This window comes from Nuphar pumila, chromosome 4 (genome assembly GCF_984573655.1).
Source record: "Nuphar pumila chromosome 4, dmNupPumi1.hap1.1, whole genome shotgun sequence".
Taxonomy (NCBI): Eukaryota; Viridiplantae; Streptophyta; class Magnoliopsida; order Nymphaeales; family Nymphaeaceae; genus Nuphar; species Nuphar pumila.
This window is the reverse complement of record NC_143252.1, coordinates 7172602-7187428: the sequence shown is the minus strand read 5'-3', so window position 1 is coordinate 7187428 and position 14827 is coordinate 7172602. Positions and strand designations below refer to the sequence as shown.

At 41.0% G+C, this 14827-nt stretch overlaps 3 protein-coding genes across 4 annotated transcripts in view; all 3 read left to right on the top strand.

Moving 5' to 3' along the window:
* The window catches only part of LOC149839215 (calmodulin-binding transcription activator), a 66210-nt gene extending 65724 nt beyond the window's left edge, over positions 1-486 (top strand). For both annotated transcript variants that reach the window (XM_090002381.1, XM_090002380.1), the window contains exon 14: positions 212-486. In XM_090002381.1, coding sequence (XP_089858507.1) covers positions 212-250 — 39 coding nt within the window. In that variant the 3' untranslated portion in view covers positions 251-486. The remainder of the gene's footprint in view (positions 1-211) is intronic.
* Positions 487-3860: 3374 nt separating this feature from the next.
* Positions 3861-4409, top strand: LOC149839214 (multidrug resistance protein ABC transporter family protein). Its single transcript, XM_090003951.1, has one exon. The coding sequence runs from the start codon at positions 3861-3863 to the stop codon at positions 4407-4409; it is 549 nt and encodes a 182-aa protein (XP_089860077.1).
* A 4488-nt stretch (positions 4410-8897) lies between these two features.
* Positions 8898-9368, top strand: LOC149839213 (uncharacterized). Its single transcript, XM_090003950.1, has one exon. The coding sequence runs from the start codon at positions 8898-8900 to the stop codon at positions 9366-9368; it is 471 nt and encodes a 156-aa protein (XP_089860076.1).
* Positions 9369-14827: the final 5459 nt, after the last annotated feature.

Sequence of the window (14827 nt, the reverse complement as noted above, 5' to 3'; positions counted from 1 at the left end):
ACTTCATAAAAATGACCGTATCCCCATATCCACAGTCTATCCATGTGACAGCTTGGTTTTCATTTTCTATATGGGGCCATTGCATGACTGCTCTATTTAAAGCTTTTGTAAATTACAGTAACTGTAATCATTTGTTCTGGAATAATAGATGTTTTCCATCATTCAAAAGAAATAATTTGCAAACTAATATTTGCTTCTTTTTATCTTTCAGTCAGAACATGGAGAACCCCTTGACTTTGACCAAGATTAACATGAATGAGTTGCGGGAACGTTGCTGCTTGCTGCTAAAACATACTCAACTGTGTATTTACTGAAGTAGCTAGTATCTTTAGTATTTCATTGTAACTATATATTATTTTCATCATATATATTCCCTCAATTGCAAGGTTTGTAATGATTTATACTTGATGAAACCACAGTTCATGAAATCTCGGAGGACTACAAGAATTATTGTACAATCTTTTGTATGATTTAGGTTTGCCTTTTAAAACATCCATCTTTTGGTCGAGATAATATCCTGAGGCGTATGGGATCATGGCAAAATCAACCGACAATGCTAAGATGGACTATTTAGGATCACATTAATCTATCACTTCATCACCACCTCTGTTTGTCCATGTGCATATTTCTCTTACTATTTGTTGGGTAGCCCTGAAGGTTGGCATTTTTCATGACATAATTGAGCCTTATGATTCCAACTAAAGCTTCTTTTGCAAATTTTGAATCTTTTTTTCAGTTAAATTATCATTCCAAAGTTTAGGCTTTCAATACTGGAATGCTGGGGAAGCCAATGACCGCTAGCAGTGATGTGTTATTCTGGAATCAGTTTCATCTATTCTGTGATGTGAACAAAAATTTTGATTTTCTTTTTTGGTGGGGCAAGTTTGGATCTTTACAGTGCCCTCCATTATCCATTGCTAGGCTTGGTTTAATGCTAATGACTTATTTAGTAAAGTTTTTCTTGGAGAAATCTATGCTATATACATAAGAACCCCATTGCTGTTAGAGCGATGCTTCAAATCTTTTAAAATTATTGTTAGGACACTTTGTGGGTTTGGTTGTTCCATGGTCATCAAACAATTTCTCAATGTTGGTATTCTTTGACAGGTTTATCTTCAGATGTGATATTGCTGTTTAACATGTGCATGTGCCTGATTGATAGCTTTAAGTTGTTCACAGGGGCTCCGTTCATCTGGTAGGGGGACTTGTGAATGTCACCAAGATGACGGGGCATCACAAGTTCGAAACCCGTGGGTGGCATCCCTTGCCCCAAGGTCAAAGGCTAGGAGTACTCCCTGGTGGACAGGAGGGACCTCAAGGGTTTTACCAACCTGAGGCCAGCCAATGAGCGCCTGATGATTGGGGGGGGGGGGGGGGGGGGTGGAGGGTCAAAGAAATTTTCTATTTGCCGTTATAGGTAATAGAAAGAACATTACTTTTCTTGGTGAGAAATGCACCTATTTTTTTAAGCTCTCTCAGAAAAGCATTATCATGTTAAATCATTCAAAGAGAGGGTTCAGCATAATTGGTTGTTACAGTGCATCCATGATGACCAGTGTCACGGGATTATTGGGTCTGGAACAACCAGATTGGTTCACTTAATTCTTCATCCATATTTCCAAATATGCGACCTACCATTGATCAAATTGGTGGGAGTCGCTAGTTTCATAAGCCTTCTCCTAAAACCCCAAAATACCTTGGTGGCCCTAGATGGTAAATGCCATGATGTTACTTCTTTCCTATTTGATCCCCACTGCCCATAGTTTCTTCCCCACTATAACTAATTACCTATCTCAGCTCTCCTCTCTTAAGGTCATAAGATGATAATGATGAAGAGAAATAGGAAAAAATCTACAACTTAAAGTTCCATGTGATAAAATCTCATAAAACTTATGGTAAATGAGAAACTGCATGTTTTTATTTCATGGGAAAACACGATCAAGAGTCTTGCTGATCTCATGAAAGACTTATTAATACATTTTTTTGATAATTTGGAAAAACCATCTCATTCACTCTCGATCTCATTGTTTTAAAAATCAGAGGTCTCCCTTGTCCATCACGAATTACTTTTCTCAAAGTTCTCTTCTTTAAGAGTAAATTACAGATGAATCCTTTCTTATCACTCATTTACGTGTTTGGAATGCCCACAAAATGCCCCGTAAATACTGAGAAATGGGTCCGTGCTAAATGTGTTTTTCCGCTCTTTTGGTATTTTTTTTGCAGTTTGGGCCCCATAAATGTTGGGTATATGGCCGATTTACAAGGAATCCACACCTGGATCATGTTTTTTCAATGAAAAAATGATATTTGGAGACTAAAAAATTTATAAAAATTTTATACCATTGACTTTTTAATGTTATAAAAACCCACCCATGTGTTGGAATCCAACACTTCCAAGAGCTGATCCCTATAAAATCTCAAAATTTTAAAATAAAATAAAAAAGACCTGCAAAACTCATTTAGCACGTTTCATTTAGCATGTACCCATTACTACAAAAATGCAATATTTTTAAATTAACTCATAGTTTGGAATCTCACGTTTTTATCACAATATCAACATGATAAAAACATTGTTTGTAATGTTTCTACTTGTTTGTAATTTTATATGCATTTTATGTTTTATATTTTTGCATTGCTGGCATTTTCCAATATTTTCTCAAGAACGAACTAGGTTTTTCAAAATATGGTGAGATTTTCCCTCGAGTTTTCATGAAAATAAATAAGATTTGTAACTGTGCTTATGCGGATCATGCAGAGTAGGGGAACATGATTTACTTGAAGCCCTTAGAACCTATATATTACAGTGACACACTATTTATATTGTGTAACATGGGTTAACATTTTTCATATTTCGATACTTTTTAAGTAATATTTTAATAAAAATATACTTTTATATAATAAAATATTTTTATTGATTAAAAACTTAAAAATAAACTGTGGGCTCCATAAGGGCTTCGGTATCGGTGACCCCACTGGAGATTACGTAAACTTTGTTATAAATAAATAAAAACTATAGTTATGTCTTGTGTTTTTAAACATTTTCAGATTCACGTGCCAAACTCAAGTCACGTGTTGGGTTGTACCCGTGTCTTTGTGACAGCTTAAAAACTCACCAAGCCACCATTGATCCTAGACTTCCTTCTTTCCATATTTGATTTGGGGAAACCCTGAACCCAAACTAGAGACATCATCGCCTTATTGGAACAGGAAAATGCCAGGGCTACTACCCTCAATCCCAGGGCATATGCTAGCTTCAATTTACGCAAGGGGTTAGTCAAACCCCGACTATCTGTCTGACAGCCAAAGCCCACTCCAACTACGCTAACCCCTTTGGGTTAACCCTGGACTTCCCTAGATCCAAGGGGTTTGGCGTAGTGGGATGGGGCATGGACCGATTGACTCGGGCGGTCTAGGTTCAAATCCCATGGTGTCAACCACCTGCGTAAGTCAAAGCTTGGCGACTCCCTAGGGTCGAGGGGTAAGCCCTCGGCCGACTTGGACAAAGACCGTAAACACAGCAGGTTAAGCCATCACGGCTAGGTTCCTGCGTCTGGGGTGGTTTCTCAGAGTGCCCTTCAAACAAAATAATCAACAACTTTTAAAAGGAAGGAGGGGAGCAGGTTTGACCAAAGTCAACTCCCACCGACTCTATTTCATCACTTCATACTAAGTCCACCCCACTTGGACCTCACAGATTTTGGAGCAGTTTTAAACAACCCCAGTTGGACCCATTTATATCACTCACGCCCATATATTTATTTCTTATGCGGTGCTCACCTCCCTTTGAACTCATATTATTAAACCACCCCCTTCCCTCCTCTCCATGCACCAAACCAACTTCTTCTTGCCTCTGGTATGATATGGGAAACATCATCTCCTCTAGATCTTCGAGTGCCATCGCCGGAAAAGTTGTATTTTCGGATGGATCAGTCCTAGAGTTCGACAAACCGCTAGCGGTCGCAGAGCTAATGCTGGATTACCCGCAACAATTCGTCGTCGAATTCCAATCAGTTGTTGCAGGAAAGAGGCTAGCTCCATTGCCTGCTGATAAGGAGCTGGAGATGAACAAGGTGTACTTCATGTTGCCAATGAAGAGGGGGCGGTTAGCTTGCTCAGCGGAGGAGGCGAACCGGGTATGGAACAAGGCGAGGTTCGCATCCAAATCCGGCCCACTTCCTTCTAATAAGTTGGTGCATCCTATGCTTGATCAGAAGTACAAAGTTGGAGTGAAGAATGAAGAGGAGGTGCCCTTCAAAAGGAGCCATGACTGGGATGAGCTCGTTTCGGTGAGCTTTTCGACGTTGCCGGAGTTCATGAGCAGGCAATTTTCCGGCAAGGCGTGGAAGCCTACACTTGACACCATTAGTGAATCAAGGGCTGAGAAGAAGCGTCGCCACTGGTTGTTCTAGGTTCCGTGCTTCTCAGGATGTTCAAAATTTCTGGCCGTTGGGGTCTAAGGAAACCGTGGTTAGAGAGTAAAGAGAGTGACTTCAATGAAGTTGTATGTTTATGTTCTTTTACATAAATGCATGTACTTATTTGCATATGGCAACGAGTTAAACCAATGTCATCTCTCTCTCTCTTTAAAATGACCAGGAACCTACCCAAGATCGAGCCCCCACCCTACGCGTGCTAGAGAGAGACACAAAGAGAGAGTACTGGAGACTGTCTCCGGCAGGTGGTCGATCTCCGGAGGCACCGGAAGGAGGTCATCTCCCCGGAGGCAGAGGCAGCGAGAGGAAAGGGGGAGATGAGAGGAGAAGAGAGTTGTGGCCTAGGTTTTTACCCTTTTTTTTTAGTTAAAGCATGTCGTGTGTGTCTTTAATTCTGGACCCACTACTATCCATGATCTGATTCCAAAACTGTTTTGGGTGGGTGACTCTGCAATATGGATTTTCAATAAGGGGTTTGTGGGGGAAGCAGATCAGGTCATTCTGAACATGAGCGTTTTTGCTCATGCCGACATCGTGACCATCCGATTTGCATTTTAAAATGCTAAAAACACAACAAAACCACGTGGCATTCATCCAAAATGCAAACAGACGGCCACGATGTCGGCATGAGAAAAGACGCTCATGTTCAGCATGACCTGATCTGCTTCCTGTTTGTGGTGGTCCTTCTAACTCCTCTTTTGCTTGTGGGCATAAGCCCGAGTGTCGAAGCATGTAAACTTTGTGTTTTGTCCTGTTCTTTTCTTCTCTTTCCTTTATGGTTTGCTTCATTTCCGTTGTGGTTTGCATAAGAACGCATGTCCCTCGGTGTTCGTCCCGTGATGTTCCGTGGGAAGCTGAGAAACATCGCAGGACAATGTTTCACCTTCTCGCGATGCCCCGCGTTTGCATGGGTGCACATGGGCCTCATGTGGTGGGCGTTCCGCCAATTCAAACGGCCCCTAAGAGTAAAATTAATTGGCTCCACATCGCACTCTCTAGACCCTTGATCTTAGTTACAGAAAAGAAAATGGATATGTAATGCGAAAGCAGTGCTAAACAGTAGTATGAAGCAGGAAATGAGATATGATTGTGAAGCAAATCCACCTTATTTCTTATCCAAGAAAATCTCAACCATTGGGGACGCAAATAGCGCTATGATATATATATATATATATACAAATACCATAAAAGACTGCAAAAAGTGCATTTTATCACGTTAATATCGAGATAAAAACACAATTTTGAAAATTGGTGATACTTTGTTTTTTTATCTTGTATATGAACCTTTGAAAACATGAAGAAAAAATGCAATATTTTTCAAAATATCGGCAATATAAGTGACACGGTTAAACAATCCATTTGTTGCATCATCATTGATAAGATATGTGTGGATATGGATCTGGGTCATTGCCTTTTAATTTCATTTTTTTTCTTTTTGGGTCATGCACTTCCAGGCTATGTCACAGGGATACCCAACTTATCCCTGTGTTGTGTCTACTAGCATACTATTTTGAATGGAAAATTATACGAAAATAATGTGACTCGAGTCTTTTAGTTGTGTCCTTGTGACATGGCTTGCATGTTACTTTTTTGCAGGGGTAACGAATCGGGATGTAACAGAGTTGGGGTTCAGGTCAGGTCCTATAAGACCTGATTTAGAATCAGGTTTAAAAGTTAGATCTAGACCCGACGCATTCTAATTCAGGTTCAGGTCCGGTCTGGTCCGGGTATAGCGGGAAAATATGGATCCATATAGGTTAACAGGATCGGGTACATATTGGGTCAGATAAAATTGGGTCGGGTTTTGAATAGGCCAGTTTTTTAATCAGGTCTAAGAATTAGAACCAAACCTGACCCATTTTTATTCATGGCTGGGTTGAGTTGATTGAAAAATGTAGATCCATATGGGTTAACGGGTTCGGGTATGATGGGTTGGGGTGGATTCAGGTTTTAGCTCGAGTCTTTATATGATTGGTATAATTTAGACCTTGTTACCCAATAGTCAAAATTTAAATGTGGAAATTTTTCAGAAACACACCTAAAGTATGGGCATTAATAAAAAAGGCACCCAAGTTTTAAAATAAAAAAATGCACTAAAAATATCGTGGTTAACCACAAGTTTGCTGTTAAATGTGATGTGAAATTACCATTTTACTCTGAACATCATATTTTGAAAAATACACCTAAAAAAGCAAAAGTGTGTTTGAAGGGTTAACTAGTAAACTCTCTTAACTCATCTTAGGTTATCTTAGGTTAGTGATAACCTAGGTTAAATGGATGTAAGTTTGTTTTTTTTATTAATGGTGCAAAATTTTAGGTGCCTTTTTAATTTTTTTTAAACTTAGTGTTTTTTATTAATGCACAAACTGTAGGTGCATTTTTAAAATTTTCCTAAATATGAAAATCAATTGAATCGGCTGTTCATTAAGATATTGGTGGAAAATTGATAGCAAACAATACAGTAAGAGCCCCAAGGGGGTTGGCTTAGTGGGGTGGGGCCTTGGCTGCTAGACGGGCAGTCAATGTTCTATTCTCAAGAGCGTCACCCCTCTAAGCAAGCCAGTGCGGAGCATAGTCCTCGGGGACATGGGTCCTAGCCTCAGAGTTTTATGCTGTTGGCTTGATGACTGTAGGTATGGCAGGAAGCACCAGCGTGATCAGGTCTTTGTGTCAGGTGCGGTTTCTTCAGAGTTTTACGCTGTTTAGCCAACATCCGATTAGTCGAATATGGTATTGACCACACCCGATCTGAATCCGAACTGTTTACATCACAACCACTCCCAGTGTTGCAATGCGCTCTGAGCTTTACTTTTATTTATCTGCGTCACAAGATCAGAACATGGGACCCATGTGGTTGACCCAGTGAGTCCATTAAGTGTACTTGGACCTAACTTGTGAAGGTGTTCCTGATCAGGATCCGAAGTTGAATGCCTTATCTGCCCCGGTCCCACTTCCAGGGGCATTTGACCAGATCCGAAACAGTCCAACACATGCAGTGCTTGAATAGCAGTCCTTCAGGCATGGTGTTCCCACTTCCACTTGGGTCAAGGTCCACGGGCCGGTTCAGTTTCATTGACCACTAGAACCTGTACACAGAAATGGACCCGGCCAGTGAGGTTCGACGGAATCAAATCCAGTAAACACGTAAAATCAGGACCTAGTCCGTATAGAACAAAACATCAAAAAGGATCCACTACACCCGCCCGGGTTGCCTCAGTGGTAGTGGGCCTGGAGAGAAGGTGCTGACTCTTTTGTCTCAGGTTCGATTCCCACCAGGTGTGTAGGTGCCTTTCACTGGTAGGCTCCGTAAGGGCTTAGGTGTCAGTACTCGCTTCAGCAGAGAACTGCATCATAAAAAGAAGAAAAAGATCCTCTGAATCTGTGATCCAACCTGAATCCATGTCCCATTGATTTAAACGATATCATATTGTAACTTAAAAAAAAAAGCCTATTCCCATACCCTACACTGCAATTCGGACTTGGATTGGTAATCCGGTGATTAAATTTGACCGATATATGGATCCAGCATGGCAAATTTGACACAAGTGGAACTTTGCATGGTGCTTTTTTTTAACGTAAACAGGATTTTTAATTCATAAAATGTTGGTTTTTTTTATGGCCGTTGATTTTGAATCACCGGAAAATTCTTCACACGTCGGATTCCGGCAATTCAAATGCTGATCTTCACTAACGGACTATGTAGTCCACATCTACAAGGCCAAATTTGATCAAAACTGCTTGCAACAGTAAAATCCCACATTTTTTTTAAAGAGGAGGAACCCTAGCCAAGAACTGGGTTCGGCCCTTTCCCCTGCGAGGTAAACCCCGGGTGAGGTCACCAACACCCAAACCCTCGTCAAGGCACCTGCACACCCTGTGAGAGTTGAACCTGAGACGAAGGGGTCAGCACCATCTCTCTAGGTCCGCTGCCATTCGGGCGAATGTTAGGGATGATTGGATCTTGCTTCATAATCTGGACCCGACACAAAGCTGCTCCTTCTCGGCAATTAATTCATGACACGCGTCCGCCAACGAACCACTTCGTCAGCTCAGAGCTGTCAGTCCACGTCATCATCAACACGCATGCCATATCCACCACGCCTTTGCCATATCTTCGACACGTGGTTATACGCGCGAAGACCGTTGACATCAAAACGCTTCCTTTTATCTCCTATAAAATGACTTTTTTAACCTTCACGTTGAGTTCTCCATTTAGTCTAACTTGGTAGGTAAATAACAGAAAGTACAAGTGCTGTCTCGTAATTTTATCACAGATACCATTCCCCAACGTCTCCTCCCCTCTATAAATACCCCAAACCCCTCTCTGTAAAACTCAGCAAATCGAAGAGTCAAAAACCTTATAATTCCATTTTCTGATCTTCACTTCTTTCTCTCAGAGAATTCCGGTTTCACTCATTATCCAAACAGTAGAATTTGATACAAAACCTCTTTTGTCTCAAAGAGATGGGAAACTACTTCTCTTGCATTTCCTTGATCAATCGCTCCGTCGTCATGATCGTCGATCTCAACGGCAACGTCCGTGAGTTCGGATCCCCCAAGGTCGTTGCCGAGCTCATGATCGAGTTCCTCGGCCACATCGTGGCGCCGGCCGACGAGTTACGGAGCCATCGCCGGGTTCGAACGATGCGTGCCGACGAGAAGACGAAGCTCGGCAAGCTCTACGTCCTCTTCCCGATGGACAGAGCGAACTCGAGGGTCTCCGACGGCGAGTTGGCGGTAGTGCACCTTGGCGGGGAGAGAATCGGCGCAGCGAAGGCTTTTCAGGCGATCAGAGAGGAGGTCAGGGCCGCTCCGAAGGTCAGGATGGAGGAGATCGTGCCGCCGGAGACGGGTCTGGCGCATTTGCGGCTCCCTCAGTGCCGGAGGTGGCAGCCGGTGCTTCAGAGCATCTGTGAGCACAAGTGCATCAGATAGATCCTCGGTGGAATTTCTTTTTTTTTTCTTTCTTTTTATTAATTTTCTCTAAGTGTATATGGATTCTTTTTGCTGAATTCTTTCGAGAGTTGAGCACCTACAGTTACAGAGTGCGGGGCCCACATGAAATGCTGTCATGTGATTGGCCGATCCCTGGATCCTAAGTGTGAAATGAATGCATCGAGGAAGAAAGAATTGTGTAAAATTTATGGTGATTGTGGTATTCTCCTTATCAACGTTTCATCGGTATTGGTGGTTTGGGTTGGATATTATTCGATCGACTCAAACCCATTTAATTGGGTCTGGTGGAAGTTTAGGGACCCTTTCAAGTGAATGGGTCGGATTTGGTATTGCATGAAAAACCCGATCACATTCTGTTTTATATTCCAAACAGATTTAGGATCAATGAATAATGAATTTACTAGAAATCTGCACAAGTGAGCTTCTTCTTTCTAGTTGAAGATGGGTGTACTCTCTCTGGACCTCGAGGGTTTTACCCATAGTTACTAGGAAGTGAAATGGATATGGGAAGCAATGCTTAAAGTGGAAGCGGATAAACGATTTGTTTTGGAAGGGATATATGAAAGAGAGTGTAAGAACAAAAAAAAGAAACACAAAGGAAAGGAGGAAGCAGTAACAAGTGAGGAAGCAAGGGAAAAACGAAAAAGGTAAATATTAACATGAAAAACAGAAAAAGTAAAGAGGAAGCAATGTGAATCAAGTGGAAAACTAAAGGGATGCAAGAGAGAAATGAATTGAGAAGCAAGTGAAAAGTGTGTTTCTCATAAATGAAAGGCAAATTTCTCCGGCATGACACTTTCTGCTTCATGTCACGGGTAAAAAGCTACCCTTCTTTTCACTGTTCAGAGAGAGTGAATGACGAACTCTTTGCATTATGACTAGCGTACAACTCGCCTTAGAAGAAGTGCAGAAACTTTAGAACCACGAACTACATAAGTTGTAGAGAGTGAGAAAACAAATTCGAGGTCGTGCATATCCTATGCACTTTTAACACAATAGAAGTCTTGAATATGCTAAGCTGAATGGGTCGAAAGAATATCAATGACAATGCCTTCGGCATAAAAACAATCAAGCCAATGAGAGACATGGATGTCACATTTTCATGCAATGAAGGGTCGAATAACCAACAACATGTTCAAACAAGCATCATAGACATTAGAGAGCATGCGTTTCAATGAGATGTCAAACAGAGCAAGTACCGAGTCCTGGGGACCAGAGGATCATGCAAGACAGATAGTGGGCTTCACGAAAAACCTCTCATTGCTATAGAAAAAGGTCTTGCGAACTTAAATCGAAGCCAGTTGTTATCGAAGCCAGTTGTTAGAATGACTTCGTGAAACTTCCTAACTAAAAGAAATCATCATGGCCCAACATGCACTCATCGAGTCCCTCACAAGAGTGCGAGGTTGGGAGACAATGTGAGGAGCAAAAGCGGAATGCAACATATGCTTCAAATACCCCAAAAGAGAAATTTAGATACTCATGGACACCCCCGTGCACACCAATGTAATACCCATGATATATAAGGGTAAGGGTTGCCGCTTTAAGACCGCATGGTTGGCACACGAATGCAAGCCAAAAGAAGGAATCCCTATATAAGTGTTATAGGATCTGAACTCTTGATACTAATGAAAATCCGATAAATATTTGGGGAACTATAATTTTTTTTTTACTTAGCTAAATTTTTGATAGTGAGCTAGAACGAAGTAGTGGTTTTCTCCATATATGAATGTGTCAGCGACTATTCGATCTCGTGTAGTAAATTCTTAAAGCGGATGGAGGAAAGCACTCACTAAGTTTGAGGCAGGCCCGTGTAGGCACCAATGAGGCACCCCCCAAACGAAATTACTCATTTTCACATTTTTACTTCACAGACGTATTTCTCATATATAATTAAGTAGGGAAACCAAATGACCTAATGGATTGAAGCTGAGCTGGGTCATGAGTGGCATCAGACACCCTCGAAAGCTTTGCACAAGACTGCGGGTGGCTAAAGATGTCTCAGAGACATCGAGCTTGGAGATGAGCAGATACACTTGAGATAAAAGATGCATACCAACACTTGCTTACCCAGGCGCTATCGAGCATGTTGTGTTGCATCATGTCACCACTACATACCATAGCCATCGGCATGGGCTTTTCATAATAACACACACATTACCCTATATACCACCGTGATAAACACACCATGACACGCTAAATCGTGCAGGTGATGAACAAAGTTCGAAACATTCGGAACTACCCTTTAGTTAACTGTGGTTCTACCAACCAAAGGCATGCCAAGAAAAAAAATGAAAGATCATATAGCAAGGCATGCATGATTGTGTTTCTACGTGCATGTTAAAAAATGGATATGAATTTGATTTGGATCTGACCAAGTCCGGATAGTGTGACAGGTTTCCATCAAATATACTTGGATTTGGAATCAGACTTATTTCACTTTTGAATCTGAATATGGATTTGGTTAAGGCTTATCCGATAAAGTCACATTTGATAATATCTACATCCAAATTGAATCAGACCTGTATAGATTCCTTCCCAGTGAGCACAAATCCTGGTCAGACCAGTTGATCCGGAACTAAACATGGATCACAGGATCAGTAAGTAGCATTTCCAGTGAAGGTCCAAACTCAGATCTGGACCCATCTTAACGGATGTGGATTTCTTAGTGGGTAGGCTACGTTGGCCCATGAAAAAGTGAATTGTGGTCAAACCAATTGGCCTGGAATGACACATGGCTCAGCTTATATCATATCCAGCAAAAAGGTCCAAAATCGGATCCAGACCCATCTTGATGCTAACAAATCCGACGCGGGATTCCTTAACCTGAAGTGATGAGCTGACCCGGCTGAAGTCAACTTCCCAAAACCATTCAAAATCACAGGCACATTTTTTTATATTTCACAGGCAGCACCAAAAATTGTTTAGGGTTACTTTCTAAATAAACTACTGGGTCAAGATGTTTTCCATTCATTAATGAATTGATAAAAGGCAATTAGCTGGCTTGTACATAGGGTGTCAACGGGTCGGGTTTGGTTCAGACCCAGATGAAACCAGACTTGGACTTGATTTTTGGGTATGATATCGAGTCCAGACCTGGGTCTAATCGGGTCCACTATAAGAGAAATCATACTCGGACCCGACAAGAACTACATGAACCAGACCCAGATCAAACCCGATAAAATAATATTTTTTATCATTTTTACATTGAAAAATTGTGGGTCTTAATAGGAACTCGGGTCGGGCTAGGGTCTGGTATAAATTTTTACAATCTATACCTGAACCCATGTATTAATCAGACCATCGGGTCGGGACCAGGGTCTTAATCGGGTCTTCTTATTTATCACCATACCCGGACCCTATAGGATTTGGTTCAGGTTGGGTCCGAGTAAATCCGACCCATTGACACCCCTACTTGTACACACACAAAAATTGTTTGCTAGCCTTGTTTGCTAAACCCCTTAGTGGAAAACACTATTTTTTTTTTTGTTTATTTTCAGTTTGACCCTCTAGATTTGATCTATATTTTTGGTTTAACAGAAAGTCACTCTTTAATCATGTTTTTCCAACAAACATGTTTTTTCAGGGTTGAAAAATCAAGAACTTATTATTTGCATTTTTTTATGTTAAAAAAAGCACAATCCAATGGTTAAATTCTATTGGACTATGTTCAACACGTCTATAGAGTCAGATTTGGTCAAAACAACCTCCTCTTTAGAGTTTTGACTAAGGGTTTGAAAAGTAGAATATGAGAACTTTTGTGTAGGCATTTTCAATATTTTTTTTGCAAATCTGACCCTGCAGACGCATTGACCATGGTTCATTTGCAAAATCAACTGTTGGGTCATGTTTTTCAACAAAAACACATGATTTTTTTTTTATGCTTGAATCTTTACAAAAATTGAGTTTTTGATTTTCAAGCGTTAAAAAATCTTGCTTAAGCACGGCGATCTTGATGATTCAAGAGCCGCTCTCTTTGAAACCAAGCATGTAAATGACGATGACATCCATACGGCCAGATTTAAGAAAATGAAAAAAAAAAACATGAAAATCTCAGTTCACACAGTTCTCTGGGTAATCTGTCACTTCAAACCCATGAAAATCTCACTTCTCAACAGAGCCTCTCACATTTTCCTTATTTTTTTTAGGCAAGCTGGGGGTAGGCAGAACCCCACCAATTATACAATCTTACCATTGGGATTTGAACTTGCAACTTCACGTGCACTAACTGCTCTAATTACCAGACAAGCAGAGCCCCCAGTTGGTGAGGTTGGACTCGACTTTTTGGGGTTTGCTTTTCCTTGGCATCTCCAACTGTTGTCCTGCCAAGAGGTTGGCATGGTTGGACTTGACTCTTTGGGGTTTGCATGTGGTTATAAATCAACAAACAGTCACAAACATTAGCTTGGCTCATGGAGAGAGATTCTCATTCTTCCTCCACATTAATTTCATGCGCAATCTAGTCTGCTGACAAGAGGTGACATTTTAAAAAATCGGAAGCACATCACAGTGGCTTTATCTTATATAGATTCAGTTAATAAATAGCTCGTTTGAACTCCTAAAATAAGTTTGTCAAGTAAATAGATGCTCAGCTCAGCTCCTGTAAGCTCATTAAGTAGCAATAAATATATTATATATATTTTACATATAGCGCAGAACAAATAATTGTATTGGTTTGCAGTTGAATCAAAATCCTATTATTTCAGATCACAAACAATGAATGTTTTTGTAGTTCCATATATTTCTTTCAACTTTGAAATAATGTGCCCTTTTTGTAAACAAAGCAGTTTGAGCTCAACTCATTTAGCTCTAACTCATTTCAGCACCTTTGGGGTTCTTAAAATCCCATATTTACACATAAAATAGAAGTTTCAATTGTATTGTATCTGTAGGGCTGGGCAACAGGCCACCCCAGCCCCAGCAGGGCCTATTTTAAGAGACAGGATCAGGTCAGAGGCACCTTTGACAGATTACAGTAAATGATGCCGTAGATGCCATTCATTTATGCGATGAACGACAACCCCCAACACCATGGTTGGATAGTTTGCTTCTCAGCTGAGTCCCACAAAAATTTTCAGGGCAGTTCATATTCTAGATGAACATCTAAAACAAAAGACATGAACGGCTGAAAAACAAGGAAAAATGGTGGTGTTCGACTTCCCATTCAACCCTAAGGATAGGTCATTGACAAGCCCACAAAGGGCTCTGCTCATCTGGTAGGGGTGACTTGTGAATGACAATAAGTTGATGAGATGTTACAAGTTCAAAAACCATGGGCGGTGTCCCTTGCCACAAGGTCCAAGGTTGGTGTAGTTTTTAGTGGACAAGGGAGACCTCAAGGGTTTTACCAACCGGATGTCAGCCAATGGATTTTCCCTTGGATTATCCAAGAAAACATTGTCAAGGCTGCCGGCCAAATTGATGAGGTCTAGGCCTAC